The 19048-nt window shown below is 47.2% G+C and overlaps 1 protein-coding gene and 1 long non-coding RNA gene across 2 annotated transcripts; one reads left to right on the plus strand and one right to left on the minus strand.

Annotated features, from left to right (window-relative positions):
- Positions 1-5654, minus strand: LOC121136562. Its single transcript, XR_005873593.1, has 3 exons — positions 4945-5654; positions 4129-4207; positions 1-51 (listed from the first exon to the last, which is right to left on the minus strand). It is a non-coding gene; the product is annotated as an uncharacterized LOC121136562 (long non-coding RNA).
- A 31-nt stretch (positions 5655-5685) lies between these two features.
- LOC101833817 (ATP-binding cassette sub-family F member 2) lies at positions 5686-18751 on the plus strand. Its single transcript, XM_005087234.4, has 15 exons — positions 5686-5838; positions 6440-6640; positions 8445-8657; positions 9202-9384; positions 9460-9631; positions 11822-11917; positions 12748-12850; positions 14622-14717; positions 15279-15398; positions 15480-15569; positions 15786-15896; positions 16558-16620; positions 16839-16967; positions 17344-17547; positions 18089-18751. Exons 2-15 carry the CDS (start codon positions 6481-6483, stop codon positions 18224-18226), a joined length of 1878 nt encoding a protein of 625 aa, XP_005087291.1. The 5' UTR covers positions 5686-5838; positions 6440-6480; the 3' UTR covers positions 18227-18751.
- The last annotated feature ends 297 nt before the right edge of the window (positions 18752-19048 follow it).

The following is a 19048-nucleotide window of genomic DNA, read 5'->3' on the forward strand; positions in this document are numbered from 1 at the left end:
GTTCGGCAGCGGCTCTTCTGGGTTACTTGTTTGGTATCTTGTGAGTAATTTCTACAATAAATACTTAGTTTTACTTTCAGTAAGTGTGTCGCTTATCATTACAGCGTCATTTGGAGCCACACTGTGACTTTTTGTTACTCATATCTAGCCTTCATTTCTTTTCTCATCCCTGGCACTTTTCCTGCTCTGGAATGAAAATAATCCAAGCAGTTAGCAAGTTTCCTGAGACACTAACTTTGCTGAAGAAGACTGCCTATCTTCACTCATAGGATATCACAACTGTGACTGGCTACACTGACAGTACTTGATGGTAGAGAACCAAAGATTCCAGCCTTAAATTCTTGTATGGCTCTAAGTAGCAGTGGTTTTTCTTTGGTTTGGTTTGGTTTGGTTTTTTCTAACAAGCACTGTACCTGAGCTTGTATATAGACTGGAAATAGCAGTAACAATATCCACTTCAGAATTTTCTGGGGGAATTAAATATGATGATAGAAATAGCATAATGAATGATTAGTCTCAAAAAATAAATATTATTCTCTTGTAACCTCTTAATTGCTTGTGACCACTATGTTAAGTAAGACAGGAGTAGGTTCCTGCGTGAGGGGTGTGTATGTGTGTGGTACATGTGTATGTGTGTATGTCTATGCAGACATGCATACATATGTGCCTGTGCAGGTGGAGGCCTGAGGTAGACAGGGGGACATAGGGTGTTTTGCAATCACTCTGTGCTTCACTTTTGGAGACGGGGTCTCTTTACTAAGCCTAGAGTTTACTGACTCAGGTAGACTGGCTGGCCAGGGAGTCCCAGAGATTTGTCTGTCTTCACTTCCCCAGTACTGGGATTACAAGTGAGTACCACTGTGCCCAGCTTTTTACATGAGTGTTAGGGATCCAAGCACAGGGTCCTGTGCTTATGTGGCACAGGCTTTACTGAGTGAGACATCTTTCCTGCTTCCTGGGTGAATGATTTTGATCCACAATCATAGATAGCTCCTTTGCTTTATACAGAGGGTTTTTAGCTATTTAGCTTTTGGTCATTCTTGATGCTGTGTTTACTAACAATATTATATTAAATAAATAGCTAGTGTACATTATCCTTAGACACATATTCTTTTATCCCCCCCCCCCTTTTTTTTGTTTTTTGTTTTTTGTTTTTTTTTTGGTTTTTGGAGACAGAGTTTCTCTGTAGCTTTGGAGTCTGTCCTGGAACTCACTCCACAGATCAGGCTGGCCTTGAACTCACATAGATCTGCCTATCTCTGTCTTCAAAGTGCTGGGATTAAAGGCATGGTCCACCTCCGCCACCACCGCCACCACCACCACCACCACCACCACCACCCAGCCCTTAGACAAGTATTCTACAAACCACAGAACCTTACAACTTAAGCCTAAAACTTAATTTTCTAATAGAAACCTAGGAATTTGACTAATTTAACCTTCCTAACCAACATGAGGTAAAACTGTAGTACTGTCATTCTTACTCCATAGAGGAAAGTACATACTTTGCCCAAGGTCAAGCTCTGAATGGGAAAGCTGGGTTTGCACAAAAGCAGTATGTGCCAAGTGAGAGCCCCGCCTCCTTGGTATTACAGTGTGCATGGAGTCACTTCTTTTAAGGCACTTAGCACCTGGATATCATGGTCTGTTTATTTTTCAAAAGTTTTTCCTTCCTAGGTCAGAAAATAGTGGCAAGAGCTAACAGGTGAGATTACATGCACCACATTAAGACGCGTCTGCACAGCAAAGGTAATCATTACCAGAACTAAGGGAGAGCCAGCAAAACGGAAGAGAATTTTGGCCAGCTATTTGTCTGATGCAAGATGGATTATATAAAGAATTGAAATTATTAAATATCAATAAATAGACAAGTAAACTGAACAGACAGCTCTCAAAAGAGGTACAAATGCCCAATAAATACATGAAAAAAAATGTCCAACTTCCTCAGCCATCAGGGAAATGCCAACCAAACCACCCTGAAACCCCACATCACCCTCGTCAGCATAACTACCATCAAGAAAACAAAAAAAGCCAGCAGTGGTGGCGAATACTTTAATCCCAGCACTCATGGAGGAAGCAGGATGGGCTGTACATGACAGAACACAGACGAATAGAAATGTGGTAAGTTTTAAGAGCTGGTTAAAAACAAGCCTAAGCTAATTCCAAACTTTCATAATTAATAAATCTCTGTGTCATTACTTGTGAGGTGGTGGCCCAAAACAGGGCGGTGTGGAGACAGGAGGGCATGCTGACTGCCAGCTTGCTCCAGATTCGGTAAGAGACCCTGTCTCAAGGAAATGAGGTAGTGTGTGACAGAGCAGGACACCTGATATCCTCCTCTGCCCTCCCCCGCACACATGTGAGCATATTCGGTGCAGACAAATAAAACATTTTGAAGGGCTAGTAAGACAAGATGGTTAGCAGGTGCCACTAAAGCACGATGACTTGTGTTTGATTCTGGGAATCCATGGTGTAAGGAGAGAATCAATCCAGGCTGTCTTCTGACAGCAGTGAGCACGTGGTATAGACATAATAACAAGCAAACAAAAAAAATTTAAAGGTAAGATGCATCATGGGAAAAGGTCATGAGTAGTGAGCAAAAGCTTATGTAACTCAAACCTGTCTGCCAAAACAGACAACCATTCATATCACACCCTTAGTGCCAGCCCCTCTTTCCCTTAGACTGCACAAGAGGAACCCTGAACATTAATCAAGTCCCTTGAGTACATTCTCACTCATGTGCCCTGTACTATTACTTGGCCTTTGAATAAAGTTTTCTTGCTACATCGAAGCGTGTAAGATGCCAATAGTACTACTAACTGGAGGAGGTTATCCTAGGACATGGTCAATGGTGTTCAAGTGACATATCTGAACTTTAAGTACTAGCGGACCATCAAGGAGATAAACCATTCCTATTATGGGAGAGGTGGGATCAGCTTTCTGATCCAATGTATGTCTGTACACCAGAAGAGGGCACTGGATCTCATTACAGATGGTTGTAAGCCACCATGTGGTTGCTGGGAATTGAACTCAGGACCTCTGGAATAGCAGCCAGTGCTCTTAACCTCTGAGCCATCTCTCCAGCTCATGCTTTCTGAGTCTTATTGTTACAGGGATCTTACTCTGACCTCCCCTTGGCTTCCAAGTTATTGTCATCTGTTTACAAATTCCAATGAGGCACAGAGAGTAGTGAAGACAGACAGTTTACAATGGAGCAAAAAAACGAGGCCATCCTCAAAGGTAGTAGTAGACAATGGACCTAAAAAGGAACACTGTCAGCCGAGCGGTGGTGGCGCACCCTTTAATCCCAGCACTCGGGAGGCAGAGGCAGGAGGATCTCTGTGAGTTCGAGACCAGCCTGGTCTACAAGACCTAGTTCCAGGACAGCCTCCAAAGCCACAGAGAAACCCTGTCTCAAAAAAACCAAAAAAAAAAAAACCAAAAAAAAAAAAAAAAAAAAGGAACACTGTCAAGGAAAAACATTTCTCAAGAGGTAAAGGTGGACAATGGAACAGCTTCCTGAGCATTTTCCTGTCCAGGCCATTAACAGACCCATTTGTAGGACCCCCTGCTGGTGTGTTGGGGTGTGTGTGTGTGTGTGTGTGTGTGTGTGTATACCTCCTGGTCTCTATTTTTACCACGTGTGCAAATGCCTGCAGAGGCCACAAGAGGGTGCTGGATCTCCTGGAACTGTTTTCATAGGCAGTTGGGAGTCACCTGATGTGGGTGCCAAAAACCCATCCTCTGCAAGTGCTCTTAACAGCTGAGCCTGTGGATTAACTCTTAATGGAGGAAGCAATAGAGTGTGTTTGTTCATCACCCAAAAGCCTCCTGCTTAAATAGCAATCTTAAAATATACCTGCCCGTTCAAAAGTCTTACTTTACTTACTTACTTTACTTACTTACTTTACTTACTTACTTATACTGCAGCTATACATCTTTCCCTACTCCCTTCTCTCCTCCTCTCTCCCTCCAGATTGTTTCCCACTCAGGGCAAAGTTCTAACATGGTCTTTCTCAATATTAGTGTGTTACCAAAGGAAGCTGCTTATGATGTCCATCCATGATGACCTTCAAACCTAATTTCTGTTCAGCTTGGGAAAATGATAACTGTAAAGGAAAAAGGGCTCACTTTCTGAAGTGCACTCAAGGGAAGGATCAGTTTTTCTTGCTTCAGTGTCATCAATAGTAAGTCACCAGTGAACAGGGCCCTGGAGAGGTAACAAGGGACAAAAAAGAGTTACATTGTTTTTCAGGCTACAAGTCTAGAGTTTAAATGTACCTAACACCAAGTCTGTTACAGATGTTAAACAAGGGGAAATGAAACAAGACAAATCACAGCTAATTGTTCATAAACCTAAACTCAGCAAAGTGGTCTGTAGTGATACATTATTTATGATTTATTAAAGCTTGACTGAGGATTCAGAAAAGCAAAGTCAGCCTCAACCCATAGAAGCCAGGCACACACCTTTAATCCTAGCACTCAGGAGGCAGAGACAGGTAGATCTCTGTGAGTTCGAGGCCAGCCTGGTCTCCAGAGAGAGCGTTCCAGAACAGCCTCCAAAGCTATAGAGAAACCTTATCTCAAAAAACAAAACAAAACAAAACAAAACAAAACCCTAGGACTCAGGATTAAGAGATAGACAAGGCCACCCAGATCTACACAAGAGTGAATCAGTCTAAGAGTGTCATGGCTCACATCTTCAATCCCACCATTAGGGAAGCATATAAAACAGAAGCAAGGTCTCAGAGAAGAATTCATTCTCTGGCCACAGTCAGATTACAGTCTGGTGAGAGCTCGTGGAGACAGGACAGCCCATTCAGACTGAGGAGGAGGTAAGAAGCTAGTGGCCGGCTGCTTTACTTTTCGGGTATTTAGCTTGAAGCTTGAACCCCGATTATCAGTCTCTGGGCCATTTATTATTTCGTGTTACAGTGGTCCTTTTACCTTAGACTCAGATTTTGTTGGGTTGGTTTTCGTTGTTGTTTGTTCTTCGAGACAGGGTTTTTTCCCCCGGCCATCCTGAACTCATTATGCAGACCAGCCTGGCCTCGAACTCACCAGACTGCTGGGATTCAAGGTGTGCGCCACCACCGGCCGGCTTTCTTTAGACTCTTTTTCAGAACACTTACACGGCTCTGATGGAACCCAGTTACTCTCAGCTAAAACACAAGGTTCACAACAACCTTTAACACTTTCTAAAAGTTTGATTAGCGATGGACGAGGATCTGCAATTTCGGTTCCATGAAACTGGGGCTCCTTTCTCGTACAGGGCTCTGACGGTGAGGTCCGCGAGAGGCTACCTCACCGTGAGAGCGGCCTCCGCCCGGCGGCACCCCGCTCTTCCCCTTCCCTCCGCCTCTACCCCTCTTCTCCCATTGTTTGGGCCGCCTCGCTCGGGATGCATGCTGGGAAGCGTAGTTGCACGCCCTGCTGGTTAAACCAGTTGAGCAGCCTGGTAAATTTATCTGCTAGAGGTAAGTACTGTCTGGAAGATCAGCTCGCCTCTCTCTCAGAGGGGCCAACTGGGACTTGCAGGTCCCAACGCTTGAAGCCGGCATGCGGAGACAGGACTCTAGCTTGGACTCTAATCCTCCCCCCGAACCCGGAGCCTCGCGCGTCCTGATGGCGTCACGAGGAGCGCGCAACTCTCGAGATTCGTGGTAGTTCTTGAGAACAGTCCTGCCCGAGGTTGTGGCGAGTCAAGAACTGCATTTCCCAGGAGCCCTCGCGGCAGCGCGCCAAGGGCCACCCGGAGCCGTGATTGGCTGGCGAGCCGGCCGCACGCGGAGTCGCTCAAGGAGCAGCTCTGTTGCGACAGTGGCCGAGCGGCGAGGCCCCGTGAGTTGAGTGGGAAGGGGAGCCGGAGGGGAGGAGAGTGCTGACCCGTGAGCAGGAAGCGGGAGGAGAAGCGGAAGGGCGATCGGGGCCGGGATGGAAAGGGCCGAGAGGGAAAAGAGCTGGCTGGAGCGGAGAGGCGGGCGCGCGGGTTGTGGGGGAGGTTAGGGCTGCGAGCGCGAAGACCCTTTGGGACCCGCCGGGGAGGACGCGTGGCTCCGGGGGAGAAACCGCGCCACAGTCGGTGGGGTGGAGGGGAGCGGCCGAAACCAGGTCCGGGTCGAACTCCGGGCGAAGACCTGACAAGGGAAGCCGCCGGCCGGCCGGGGCGCGCGAGCGCCAAGTTGGGAAACTGGAGACGGGGGCAGCGCGGCCCCTCGCTCGAGGCCCGGGGAGAGCGCGGCCAGGGGAGGCCGGCGGTGGGGCCTGGCGCGCCAGCCCCCAAGGAGGTCAAGAGTGTGTGAAGAGCCCCTGGCAAAGTTGGCGGAGGCAGAGCGGGGGCACCAGAGGCTTGATAGGAAAATTCCGAGAAGGGATGGACTGCGGCTCAGACACTCCTGCCCGTAAGTTTAGAATTTTGGAGTATCTGTTTGCTTTTCTTCAGACTCGGAAAGAACAGTAACTACCCCCCTGTGGCTCATCGCCATGCCCTCCGACTTGGCCAAGAAAAAAGCAGCCAAAAAGAAGGAAGCTGCCAAAGCTCGACAGCGGCCCAGGAAGGGACACGAAGAAAATGGAGACACTGTCACAGAACCTCAGGTGGCAGAGGAGAAAAATGAGGAGACCAATGGCAGAGAGACCACAGGTGATGGAGGGGAATTGGGTGAATTCCCTGAGCTGGTTGCCTCAGCCAAAATCAGAATCTGGATGCAGAGGCAATGTGTCTAGCTAGGTTCAGATGCCTATGCCTAATCCCAACATCCAGGAGGCCAGCCTGGGCTGCTTTTACTAAGTAAAGGTCCCAACACACACGCCTTTATATATATACCCTATGAAACATTCTAGTGACAACCAGACCCATAAAGTTAAAGATAGTGCCACGTTGTTACCGACCAAGGAATCTGAACAGAAGTGGTAAACACAGATGGGAGTTGTTGATCTATCCTGATGCCGTAGTAGACAAAAGAAAAGGGAACTTCCTATCATTTTTCTCAGTTTCCCTTCTAGCCTCCGGTGGTGACATGTCAGGGATAGTGATTATACCGATTATACTAATATGTAACTTATTGTTACATGCTGTTAATTACTGTTTTTTGTAATTTTCCTGAGAAAACACCTTTGGTTTTGTTATGTTTTGGGGATTTATTGAGCATTTCTCCATATTAGTTGTTACTTACTCATAGTATAAACATAGCTTACTTTCAGAAAACTAATTTCTAGGTTCCTTTCTCTATTACAATGACAAAACACTGATAAAAACAATTTGGGAGGAAAAGTTCATCCCCAGGTTGCAGTCCCTCTTGGAGGGGAAGGAAGGCAATGGAGGAATGCTGCTTACTGGCTTGCTCAGCTAACTTTCAAATTAGCTCAGACCCACCTAGCCACAGGTGCCACTGCCCACACTGGACCGGGCCTGGCACATTAGTTGGCAATTAAGAAAATGCCGTACAGATGCTGCTACTGGCCAGTCTGGTGGAGGGAATTCTTCAGTCAAGGTTCCTTCCTCCCAGGTTTTTGTGAAGCTAACCAAGACAAGGGGAAAACATGGCAGTGCATATGATGAACATTGCAGCCTATGTCTTCACTTCCCTGAAAACTCACTACATAGTCCTGGCGCTGCATGTAGACTACTCGATGTCCCTTTGATGCTGCATATCTTTTGTCCTTTCATACCGTGTTTTTGATACTATAGTGTTTATACAAGCTGTATTTGACATTTACTCTCAAAGTCTGGCTCAATATGGCAATGCCTTTTCATGATACCTAACATTGGTTGTGTGCCATTCAGCAGTGTTATTTATGTCTATTTTAGTCATCTCAGTTGTTTATAATGCATATGCAGGCACCATGTTTTGAGTATTGTGAATGAGAGAGAGAGAGCTGTACCACAGGGAAACACTAAACATCTGAAGAAACATAATGACATTAATAATGGGAATAGAAATAATAGAGTTCAGTGGTAAGGATCATCTACACACTAAGAGTTGTATGTAGAAGGAAGCTCTAGTGTGATCAGGTTAGGCCACGGGCGTCTTTTCCCTGGCTAGTTGTGGAAGGTGGAGAGGATAAGCACAGCGGGAGGGGAAGGACTTTGCAGGACAACAGAGCTTAGAATCAAAGTGCAAAATAAAACTCATCTGTGAAAGCAGGGTTTGGGGCAAGTCTGTCATGTGCACTGGGTTTGAAGCTCTTGGAACTCTGCTTTTTTTGTGACAGGGTTTCTCTGTAGCTTTGGCTATCCTGGAATTCGCTTTGTAGACCAGGCTGGCCTCAAACTCGCCTGCCTCTGCCTCCTCACTGCAGGGACTAAAGGGGTGTGCCACCACCCAGCTCATCCTGGAATTCTTGAGTCTGCTTCGAATGACCTGAGCTCAGGTCCTGTGAGATCTGCCTGTTTGACCCAGATCTGAGTGTCTGACAGCCCCTTCCCAAATTGCATTTGTCTCCAGAAGTTGACTTGCTGGCCAAGGAGCTAGAGGACTTTGAGATGAAGAAAGCTGCTGCTCGAGCTGTCACCGGCGTCCTGGCTTCTCACCCCAACAGTACTGACGTCCACATCATCAACCTTTCACTGACCTTTCACGGCCAAGAGCTGCTCAGTGACACCAAACTGGAACTCAACTCAGGCCGTCGTTATGGTCTCATTGGCTTAAATGGAATTGGTGAGGTCCTTAGAGGACAAAGTGGGAGGTTTCTCTTTCTTGGCTCATCTATCACTCCATATGTATTTAGCACTAGCAGGAATTAATACTATGAGTGGAGGATTTATGACACAGCAGTGTGCAGTTAAGTACCAAGTGAGTAGTTTTTGACGGAAGGTGCTGAAGAAGTTGGTATGGGAAACAAGAGTGGGGAGTAGTATGTAAAGCCATTTGTAAGTAAACAGGACTTCGCAGGAGCACAAGACTTGAAGTTGGAAAGGGAATCCTGAGGGTGAAGGATAGTGGGATTTTTTTTTTTTTTTTTTTTTTTTTTGGTTTTTTGAGACAGGGTTCCTCTGTGGCTTTGGAGACTGGTCTCACAGAGATCAGCCTGCTTCTGCCTCCTGAGTGTTGGGATTAAAGGTGTGCGCCGCCATTGCCCGGCGGATAGTGGGATTTGATCCAGCGAAAAGAAGTAAGGTAGTTAAAGAATGGACATCTGGGCCTGTTAGAAACAAGTGCAAAAGAGCGATGAAATGACGGGATATCTTTATGCCACTCTCAGGAAAATCCATGCTGCTCTCTGCTATTGGGAAACGTGAAGTGCCCATCCCTGAGCACATAGACATCTACCATCTGACTCGTGAGATGCCTCCTAGTGAAAAAACACCCTTGCAGTGTGTGATGGAGGTGGACACAGAGCGGGCCATGCTGGAGAGGGAGGCTGAGCGCTTAGCTCATGAGGATGGTATGACTATACCCAGGGGTGGGCTAGCCTTCCTCCTGGGACCCTTAGGGAGCTGATGTCCTGTGCCACCCACAGCTGAGTGTGAGAAGCTCATGGAACTCTATGAGCGGCTGGAAGAGCTGGACGCCGACAAAGCGGAGATGAGGGCCTCAAGGATCTTACATGGATTGGGTTTCACACCTGCCATGCAGCGCAAGAAGTTGAAAGACTTCAGTGGTGGCTGGCGGATGAGAGTTGCTCTTGCCAGGCGAGTTTCTCCCCTTTCCCTCTTTCCTTGGAGTCCCCATTTCTTGGAGTGTAATGTTCACCCTGGTAGGATTGTACAACAGGTACCATGGTCAGTGTGTGTCAGGTGAGATGACCATCAGGGATGTGGCATGGAAGGGGGTGTGGACTAGACCAAGTATCCTGGCTGAGGTACTCAAAAGTCCTCAGCACATGATCCAGGGGTACTCTGAGCAGGCTCTGGTAAAATGAGTTTCTATAGTTCAGCACTACTTGAGTGCCCCTCCCCAGAGTGCTGAGTTGTATTCATTTGTCTTCTATTACAATAATGAAGTTGTCTGAGGCTGCAAACTTTATAAAGAAAAGAGACTCATGGTACTGGAGGTACAAGGCCAAGGAGCCTCATGTGATGGTGGTTTACCAGCAGATTCCTGAAGTGTGGTGGTAGGCTTCATGTAGTGAGAGATAGGGAAGTTTGTATGTCTGTCTTGGTTCCTTATAAAGCCATGGATGTGTGCTCATTGGGCTCTACCCTGATGATGTTACCTAATCTTGCTCACCTTGCAGAGGCCTAGCACCAACATTCAGATGCATTCCCTCTTAATGACTCTCGGTGGGGAGTCCTCATGTATTCAAGCCATAGTACTAATTAAATGGGTGATGCCTTTTACATGGCTCCATTCCTGGGAAGCAGGTTGGTGAGGCTGCCCCATGGGCTTAGAGAGTTTCCTGTGGCTCCACTTGATAACCAGAAGCTGCTCTGGCTGACTTAGGAGCTTTAGAGACAACTCTCAACTTGAGTGATGCTCAGAAATACTCTTACCAAGTTCCCCAAGAGTGGTAACTGCAGTCTAGAAGCTGGAGGTTTGCCCTGTCCCTTGACTTACCTATGTAAGGAAAGGACATTCTTTGTTTAGATACTTGCTGGAGTCTGGCAGCCCCATCAAATACTCTAACCAGGATGGTTGTTGCCTTGATAACTTGTTTCCTCTTGTGCCTCTGTCTGATGCTCTTACCAACTGCCATCTCAAACCTCATAGGTGCAAAAACGCCTTCTCAGCCTTACCTATATAGGCTGCATTCCTATAACTCTCACTTTTTTTGTTTTTTGAGACAGGGTTTCTCTATATTGCTTTGGAGGTTGCCCTGGAACTCACTCTGTAGACCAGGGAGGAACTCACTCTGTAGACCAGGCTGGCCTCGAACTCACAGTGATCCGCCTGCCTCTGCCTCCCGAGTGCTGGTACTAAAAACGTGTGCCACCAATGCCTGGCAACTCTCACTTTCTACCTTTTAGTCCTGAGTGAGTTCTGGAGCCTCTTCTCTCTGAGGTAGAAAACAGATTGGTGTTGTAAATTATTTGTTTAACTATGTAAAGATGTGTTGCATTTGTTTTGCAGAATATTTTTTAAAGTATGTATAGATGTGCTACATTTGTTTAACTATGTAAACATGTGTTACATTTGTTTTATCTTGCCTGTCTGATTGGTCTAATAAAAAAGCTGAAGTGCTAATAACTAGGCAGTGGAGGGATAGGCGGGGCTGGCGGGCAGAGAGAATAAGTAGGAGGAATGTAGGCTCAGGAGAGGAGAGAACAATGGAGAGAGACACCAGGGGCCAGACAGACAGGCAGACACAGAGGAAGCAGAAAAGTAGTACATGCAAAATGAAAAACATAGGGACTGGAGAAATAACTCTGGCTGCTCTTCCAAAGGACCCAGGTTCAATTCCCAGCACCCACATTGCAGCTCACAACTGCCTAGCTCCAAAATCTGGCATCCTCACACAGACATGCATGCAGGCAAAATACCAATGCACATAAAATAAAAATTAATTATTAAAAAAAGATGAAAGAAAAGGAAAAAGCCCTGAGGCAAATATAGATGAAGAGAAACATTAAATTACAATGCAAGAGCTAATGGATTCGAGACCAGCCTGGTCTATAAGAGCTAGTTCCAGGACAACCTCCAAAGCTACAGAGAAACCCTGTCTTGTGGGGGACGGGGTGGGGGGAGGAGCTATTGGAACAGGTCTAAGCTGAATATTCATAATTAATAAGTCTCCATGTCATGATTTGAGGGGCTGGCAGTTCAAGAAGACTGCTACATATTAGCTTAAGGATTCAGTCTAGACCCAACCAGCATCGAGGCAAGCAAGCTGTACCTTCCATTCAGCACTCGAGGTGCCTGTTATTTCCTTTTGTGTCCTTCAGAGCCCTCTTTATTCGGCCCTTCATGCTGCTTCTGGATGAGCCTACCAACCACCTGGACCTGGATGCTTGCGTGTGGCTGGAAGAGGAACTTAAGACGTAAGGGGCAGGGTTGGGAGCCACAGATCCCTTCGGGTCAATAGCAGGGTCCAAAGGAAGTAGTGCCCAGAAGCTACCTTGATGAGTGTTAAAAGGAGGCCAGATGTAGCCAGTGCCAACTGCAGTTAGCGTGGGTGTTTTTGGTTGTAAGTCTGAAATATATGAGCCTTAAAACCAAAACCTTTTGTTTTTCCTATATCTGAAACACAGCACCTTTTTTTTTTTTTTTTATGGTTTTTACGAGACAGGGTTTCTCTGTATTGTTTCGGAGGCTGTCGGTCCAGCCCGGCCTCGAACTCACAGAGATGCCTCTGCTTCCCGAGTGCTGGGATTAAAGGTGTGCACCACCACCGCCCGGCCTGAAACACAGCATCTTTATTAAAGACAATGTTTAATTGTATGTATGTATCTGTGTATGTGTTTACACATATACAGATCATGTGAAGTGAGTCTAATGTTTAAATGCATGATGTGGTGCTAAAGAAAAATATTATAACCAAAGAACTGAGTATCTTGGATGTTCCTTAGTGATGTTTCAAAAGAAAGACCTCATGTTTCTCTTCCTGAAGCGTTTGAGTTCTGGGTACTTGTATATACAGACTGTTGACTTCACTGCCACTCCATCTCTAATCCATTCTGTTGAAAGAACAGAAGGCTTAGGCTGTCTTACCACTGAAAGGCTCCAGAAGCCTTTACTGAGGGAGTCTGCAGTGCTCGCTGCAGGAACCACAGGGGCTCTTGGGGGTGAGGGCTTTCTGGGTCTGCCTATGTAGGCTTTTTTGACCAATCCCTTGCTTGCAACCTTTGTGATTTGCTCTTTGGCTTTACAGTTTCAAGCGCATCCTGGTCCTTGTGTCACATTCCCAGGACTTTCTGAATGGAGTCTGTACCAATATTATCCACATGCACAATAAGAAACTGAAGTATTACACGGTGAGTGGGCCTTGGCTCCTGTGCTTGCTAAATTTGTTACTAAATACCAAAAAGAAGTCCTGCAGCCCATTTTATTTTAGTTTCAAAGCCTTTGCTTCTCACCATAGGCAACAGTTGGCAGTTGCACGCGCTCTCACACTCTCGCTCTGTGTGTGTGTGTGTTTACCTTATGCAAGAAGTTGACTTCTTCCAGTGCCTGGGGAAGGCCCTGATCCTGCTGCCAACATCTGTGCTACGCGGCCTTCACTTGTGAGAGCTTGGTGCATAGGAAAACAAGTTGTGTCTCAGCAGTCTCCCTGTTGTGCCTTGTTTTTTAATTTTTAAAAACACTTGTTTTTATTACTGTTTTTAATTATGTATACCTGTGTGGGTTTGTGCAGGTGAGTGCAGGTGCTTGCTTAGGCCAGAGGTGTTGGATTGACGTCTGCAGCTGGAGATAGAGGCAGTTATGAGCACCTGATGTGTATATATTTTTTTAATGAAAAATAGAGCCAGGTGTTGTGACAACTACATGACCCCAGCATTATGTTGGCTGAAGTCTGATGGTCATACCAGCCTGGATTCCACCAGCTTCAAATGGGAAAAGGGAAAATAGACATTTTCATTCATAATCACAGTCACTGTGGGAACATTGGTAGTTTCTTTATATCACCTTCTAAAACTCTGCATATTTGCAATCATTGGTAGGAAATATATATGGATGCATTCTTTATCTCTAATCTTCTAGAATCTAGAATGTAAGTTTTTTTATTTATGTGTGTGGGTGTTCATAGCCTACATGTGTCTCTGCACCCTGTACGTGCAGTGCCCAATAAGGCCAGAAGAGGGTGTTGGGTCCCCTGGAACTGGAGTTACAAATGGTTGTGGGCCACCATATGTGTTCTGAGAAGTGAACCCGGGTCCTTTGGAAGAAGAGTCAGTGCTCTTAACCACTAAGCTATCTCCAGCTCCTCTTCTGTAATCCTTAATAATCATTATATTTTTCAGGTTTCTTTTAAAATTAGTAACTTTCTAATGATGCACAGTATTATCATTATGTGTGGATATCCTGTAACTTGTTTGTTAGGTCTTTTTAATGGATGTCTAACTTGAGTCTTGAGTTTTGTTTGATTAAGATAGAAACCATGGCCGGGCGTTGGTGGTGCACGCCTTTAATCCCAGCACTCAGGAGGCAGAGGCAGGCGGATCTCTGTGAGTTCGAGGCCAGCCTGGTCTACAAAGTGAGTTCCAGGACAGCCTCCAAAGCTACAGAGAAACCCTGTCTCGAAAAACCAAAAAAAAAAAAAAAAAAAGATAGAAACCATGGCATCCAATTGGGTATGATCCTAAATCCAGGTGGTTTGCTTTTCCTTGTGGGGGACAACCCCTTATTATCCATGAGTGGCATTGGCCTTGAGGTGGGCAGCAGAAGGTGGTTGAGGGCTTGAGCTCCATGGTGACCGCATGGCTGTATTCAGGGCTTCTGCAGACACTGTGTGTTCATCTGGTTAATCTTGGATTTGCCATGGACCCTGACTTGACCTGGCTGAGTAAAAGGCATGGAATTGAAAATAAACATCTGGTTGGGCTATAGCATGGCTTAGAGGTAGTACCCTGGGTTCTGTCCTTAGCACTGCAGAAACAAATACCAGGTTCTAGGTTAGCATGGGCTGCTTTAATGCAGTTCTCTGCGTTACTGCTGAGACTCAGAGCCAGTCAGTGGTGTTCTGAGTGAGAGCCCAGGACTGAGCCCTGGGTAAAACTGCCACTTGCCTGGGGCATCTCCCCACAGGGTAACTATGATCAGTATGTAAAGACGCGGCTGGAGCTGGAGGAGAACCAGATGAAGAGGTTTCACTGGGAGCAGGACCAGATCGCACACATGAAGGTAGGAGGTTACACTGCCATTCCCCATCTGTATTGGAAAGGGATGGGGGTGAGGGGATGCTGGGAAGAACTGTGGGTCTTTTTTTTTTTTTTTTTTTTTTTTGGTTTTACGAGACAGGGTTTCGGGTTTCTCTGTATTGTTTTGGAGGCTGTCGGTCCAGCCCGGCCTCAAACTCACAAAGATCCGCCTACCTCTGCCTCCCGAGTGCTGGGATTAAAGGCGTGCGCCACCAGTGCCCGGCTTGTGGGTCATTTCTTAGTCAAGGTTTAAGAGTTGAGGCTGGGCATGGTATGGTGGTGTACACCTTTAATCCCAACATTTGGGAGGCAGAACTAGGCAATCTCTGCTTGAGGCCATTCTGGCCTACAGAGTGAGTTTCAGGATAGCCAGTGCTACATGGAGAAACTCTGTCTAAAAAAAACAAAAAACAAAAACTGAGCTGCTGCTGCTGCTTCTGGTGTCCTGTGCACATGCTCACCCTAACCATCCTAGTTCCTGCATATACTCCACGCCTTTCATGTCTCTTGCTCACACTCCAGCCCCTCTTCTGGTCTCTTACAGAACTACATTGCCAGGTTTGGCCATGGAAGTGCCAAGCTGGCCCGGCAGGCTCAAAGCAAAGAGAAAACGCTACAGAAAATGATGGCATCAGGACTAACAGAAAGGGTTGTGAGTGACAAGGTGAGATCTGATGGTTATATTAGGTAGCTGAAGCATGGCTTTAAGAAAAAGTACTGACATGAAAATGCCTCCTCTCCTTAGACACTGTCATTTTATTTCCCACCGTGTGGTAAAATCCCACCACCTGTCATTATGGTGCAGAACGTGAGCTTCAAGTACACAAAAGACGGAGTGAGTATCGGCAGGGCACGTGTTTCGAGCCTGCGTGTCTGGGAGGCCGGGCACACTGCATGGGCAGTTTCAGCAGTGGGAGCATCTCCCACTCTTACTGACCTCCGCCAGGGAAGAGTTGGTTTTCAGGGTTAGCAGACGACCTGTGGGGTTGGCATGCCAGCTAGAGTGCATTCAAGTTCTAACCTTATTCCTCTTTCTCTGCACCCACCTCAGCCTTGCATCTACAATAATCTAGAGTTTGGCATTGACCTTGACACACGCGTGGCTCTGGTGGGACCCAATGGTGCAGGAAAGTCTACTCTTTTGAAGCTGCTAACAGGAGAGGTATGGTGCTGAGGTGAAATGTCAGGGCTTCTGGTACCTCATTAAGGAAGAAGAGAGTGAATGCTTTGTTGAATGAGCCGCCTGGAGGGACTGGGGCACTGCTGAGGGTGGATGGGTGGGCGAGAGTCTGTATGACTGGGAGCATGTGAATGCGTGCGTGGGACAGTGTTTGTTAGGCTGTGCGGATGCCTGTACACTGGAGTTGCTTTGAGAAAATGTGTCTATGCCTGCCTACATCGAGTGCCTCATTGCTGTATTACACCATGGCCCTTTCATGTCCACCTAGTAAACTGCTGTGTGTCTTCACCTCCCTCAAGGGTGTTTTAGTGAATCTTCCTCAGTATGCTTTTACACTTGTTTTATTGTGTGTGCATTCCTGTGTGGTGGTCAGAGGACATCTTGTGGTGTCAGTTCCCAACCTCCACCATGTGAGTTCCAGATCATTTCAGATTGTGAAGCTTGGCAGCCAGTGCCTTAATCCACTCAGCATCTGCCCAGCCCCTCTAACATTGAAATTGCCTAGACTATAGTCTGTGTGTTAGCAGAGTAGATTGATTGGGAGGTTATTGGAAACCTGTGCGTGTGTTTGCATGTGTTGGCTTCTGTTTGGGATTCCTTTATGGCCTGCTTACTTTTCTGATTCTACTTCACTCTTTACTAGCTTCTACCCACAGATGGAATGATCCGGAAGCATTCTCATGTCAAGATAGGGCGTTACCATCAGGTACAGACCTTGCATCAAGGTTGGGGGGTCAGGGTAGAAGAAGGGACCATATCTGTCCACGCCCCTTCTCTAGGAACATTGGCTTCTCCCTGCTTTTGGGATTCTGAACAAGTGTCGGGGTCCTGGGGTAGACCCCTTTTAGGGCAGGCCCCTGTCATGCCAAGTGGCCGCCTTTAAGATGAGGATCCCCCAAATGTGGTGGTCTTGCCTTCTTGCAGCACTTACAGGAGCAGCTAGACCTGGATCTTTCGCCATTGGAATATATGATGAAGTGCTACCCAGAGATCAAGGAAAAGGAGGAGATGAGGAAGATCATTGGGAGATACGGCCTCACTGGAAAACAGCAGGTGAGAGGGGGGCGGGAGGGACCCAAGATGGCTCAGAGGCTGTGGCCAGGTGATTAGGGAACACTGTCTTCATCCCAGAGTCTCCTCCATTTCTCTCCTCTAAAGTGTCATATACTATGGGGTTGTGGGAAAGGACAGGCTCTTGAGCCAGAGTGCTTAAGACCTGAGTGCTCATGTTTCCAGGTATATCCCCTATCAGGCCTCAATAGTAATGAACGACCTGGCCAGTGTCTTGCTGTATGTTCTTGGGTCGTCCTAAGCTCATGTCTTGTGGGGGAGGGGGACAGTAGTGCTAACAGGAGCCAGAGAGGGGAGGAGGGAAGTCCCATGCTGCATGGCAGGTGTAACACCAAGTCCTTATGTCGTGATTCCCCAGGTGAGCCCGATCCGGAACCTGTCAGATGGGCAGAAATGCCGTGTGTGTCTGGCCTGGCTGGCCTGGCAGAACCCGCACATGCTGTTTCTGGACGAGCCTACCAATCACCTGGACATCGAGACCATTGATGCGCTGGCAGATGCCATCAATGAGTTTGAGGGTGGCATGATGCTCGTCAGCCATGACTTCAGACTCATCCAGCAGGTGAGTGTGGCCTGGGCACCGAATGGAGTGTGGTAGAAGGCTGTGTGAAGCACAGTTGTGACACGTGGAGGGCATAACACATTTACTGAATCCAGGGAAGGAGCTTGGAGCCATGTGTTCTGGTGACAACCGGATCTCATGGCTCTGGGGATAGTAGTTAACTTGGTATTGATGACTTTTTTTATTGTCTAAAGATTCTTTAGCCCAAAAATAAGTGTTGTAGTAAGAATTTGGATTAAGAGGAAAGGCTGCTGCCCTTTCTGAGCTTCTAAAGAAGTTCTTCATGGTTCATGAAGAACTGAGTAGGTCAGGAGCCTGCTGGAGACCTCACAGTAGGAGGTGGCATAGCAGGATCTGGCTTGGAAAATTCTAGAATGCTGGTTAGATTGCTGAGTAAAATGTCCCCAGAGAGAGTAAGCTGGATATGGGTTTTGGGTGAGGCCTCAGAGGAGAGACTCTTTCATTCAGAAAGCCCCACACCATGCTGGTGGTGGGGAGGGTGCTGAGGACTGGCCGGACTAAGCCCAGCATCTACTTCTAGGTTGCGCAGGAGATTTGGGTCTGTGAGAAGCAGACAATCACTAAATGGCCTGGAGACATCCTTGCCTACAAGGAGCACCTCAAATCCAAGCTGGTAGATGAGGAGCCCCAGCTCACCAAGAGGACCCACAACGTGTGACCCTCAGCCAGGCTTGGGTCAGGAGTGCCACCTGGAGACGGCCAGCTGACACCTGACCAGCCAGCCACTCAGGACAGGACCCTGGGGCTGCATTCCCACATTGCTGCAATATTGCCCCCAGCCTCTCCCTCAGCCTGCCTTCGCTGCATCTTATCTCCTGCTGGACAGCACCTGTCTGTTTCCCATCTTCTTCTTCTTCCATCTGGGTCTGTCTGTCTGGACTCCAGCTGGCTGTTCCCTCCAGACCCTTACTGGTTACCTTGCCCTAAGAGATGCAGCCAGGGGTCCTGGATTAACCCAAGGGCCCAAACCCTGGTCTGACCCTGGAAGGATTCACAAGTTTCGGTTTATGGGTTTTGGTGATGTTGGAGGAGTACTGCCACCTCATCACCCCATTCTTTATTGCTTCTGGTTTGGAGCCCTGGGCCAGGGCCATAGTCCTGGTTGGTATTTTAATAATTATTTAACTGTAGATCTGTGTGTCATCTACAAAGTGTCCAATAAAGAGGAAGCCACGGTCCCTCCTCCCTGGGTCTCTGAGCATTCTTTCCCTTCCTGCAGTAAGTAAGCGTTCACTTTCCTCAGCAAGCCATGGGCCAGGTAAGGCAGAAGTCTGGTCCTCTGCACCTACAGTAACGTAGGCCTGTGCTTCAGGAGTCTTCTTGAGACTTGGATGTGGAGAGAGCTTGTCAGGTCACAGAGGTGAACTTTTTGGCAGTACTGGAAGCAGCCAGTAACTGGCGTTGCTAATGAGTTTCCTGGTATGTAGATCCTGAGCAGGAGGCCATGAACTACACTTTGTAGTATGATGTATTCTTGCTG

Source organism: Mesocricetus auratus, unplaced genomic scaffold (assembly GCF_017639785.1).
Source record: "Mesocricetus auratus isolate SY011 unplaced genomic scaffold, BCM_Maur_2.0 Super-Scaffold_100676, whole genome shotgun sequence".
Lineage (NCBI taxonomy): Eukaryota > Metazoa > Chordata > Mammalia > Rodentia > Cricetidae > Mesocricetus > Mesocricetus auratus.

Coding starts and splice junctions, on each gene's coding strand:
- LOC101833817 (XM_005087234.4), top strand. CDS start 6,481: ATGCCCTCCGACTTGGCCAAGAAAAAAGCAGCCAAAAAGAAGGAAGCT. Junction 15,570..15,785: donor TCAAGTACACAAAAGACGGA/GTGAGTATCGGC, acceptor CACCCACCTCAG/CCTTGCATCTACAATAATCT. Junction 15,897..16,557: donor TGAAGCTGCTAACAGGAGAG/GTATGGTGCTGA, acceptor ACTCTTTACTAG/CTTCTACCCACAGATGGAAT.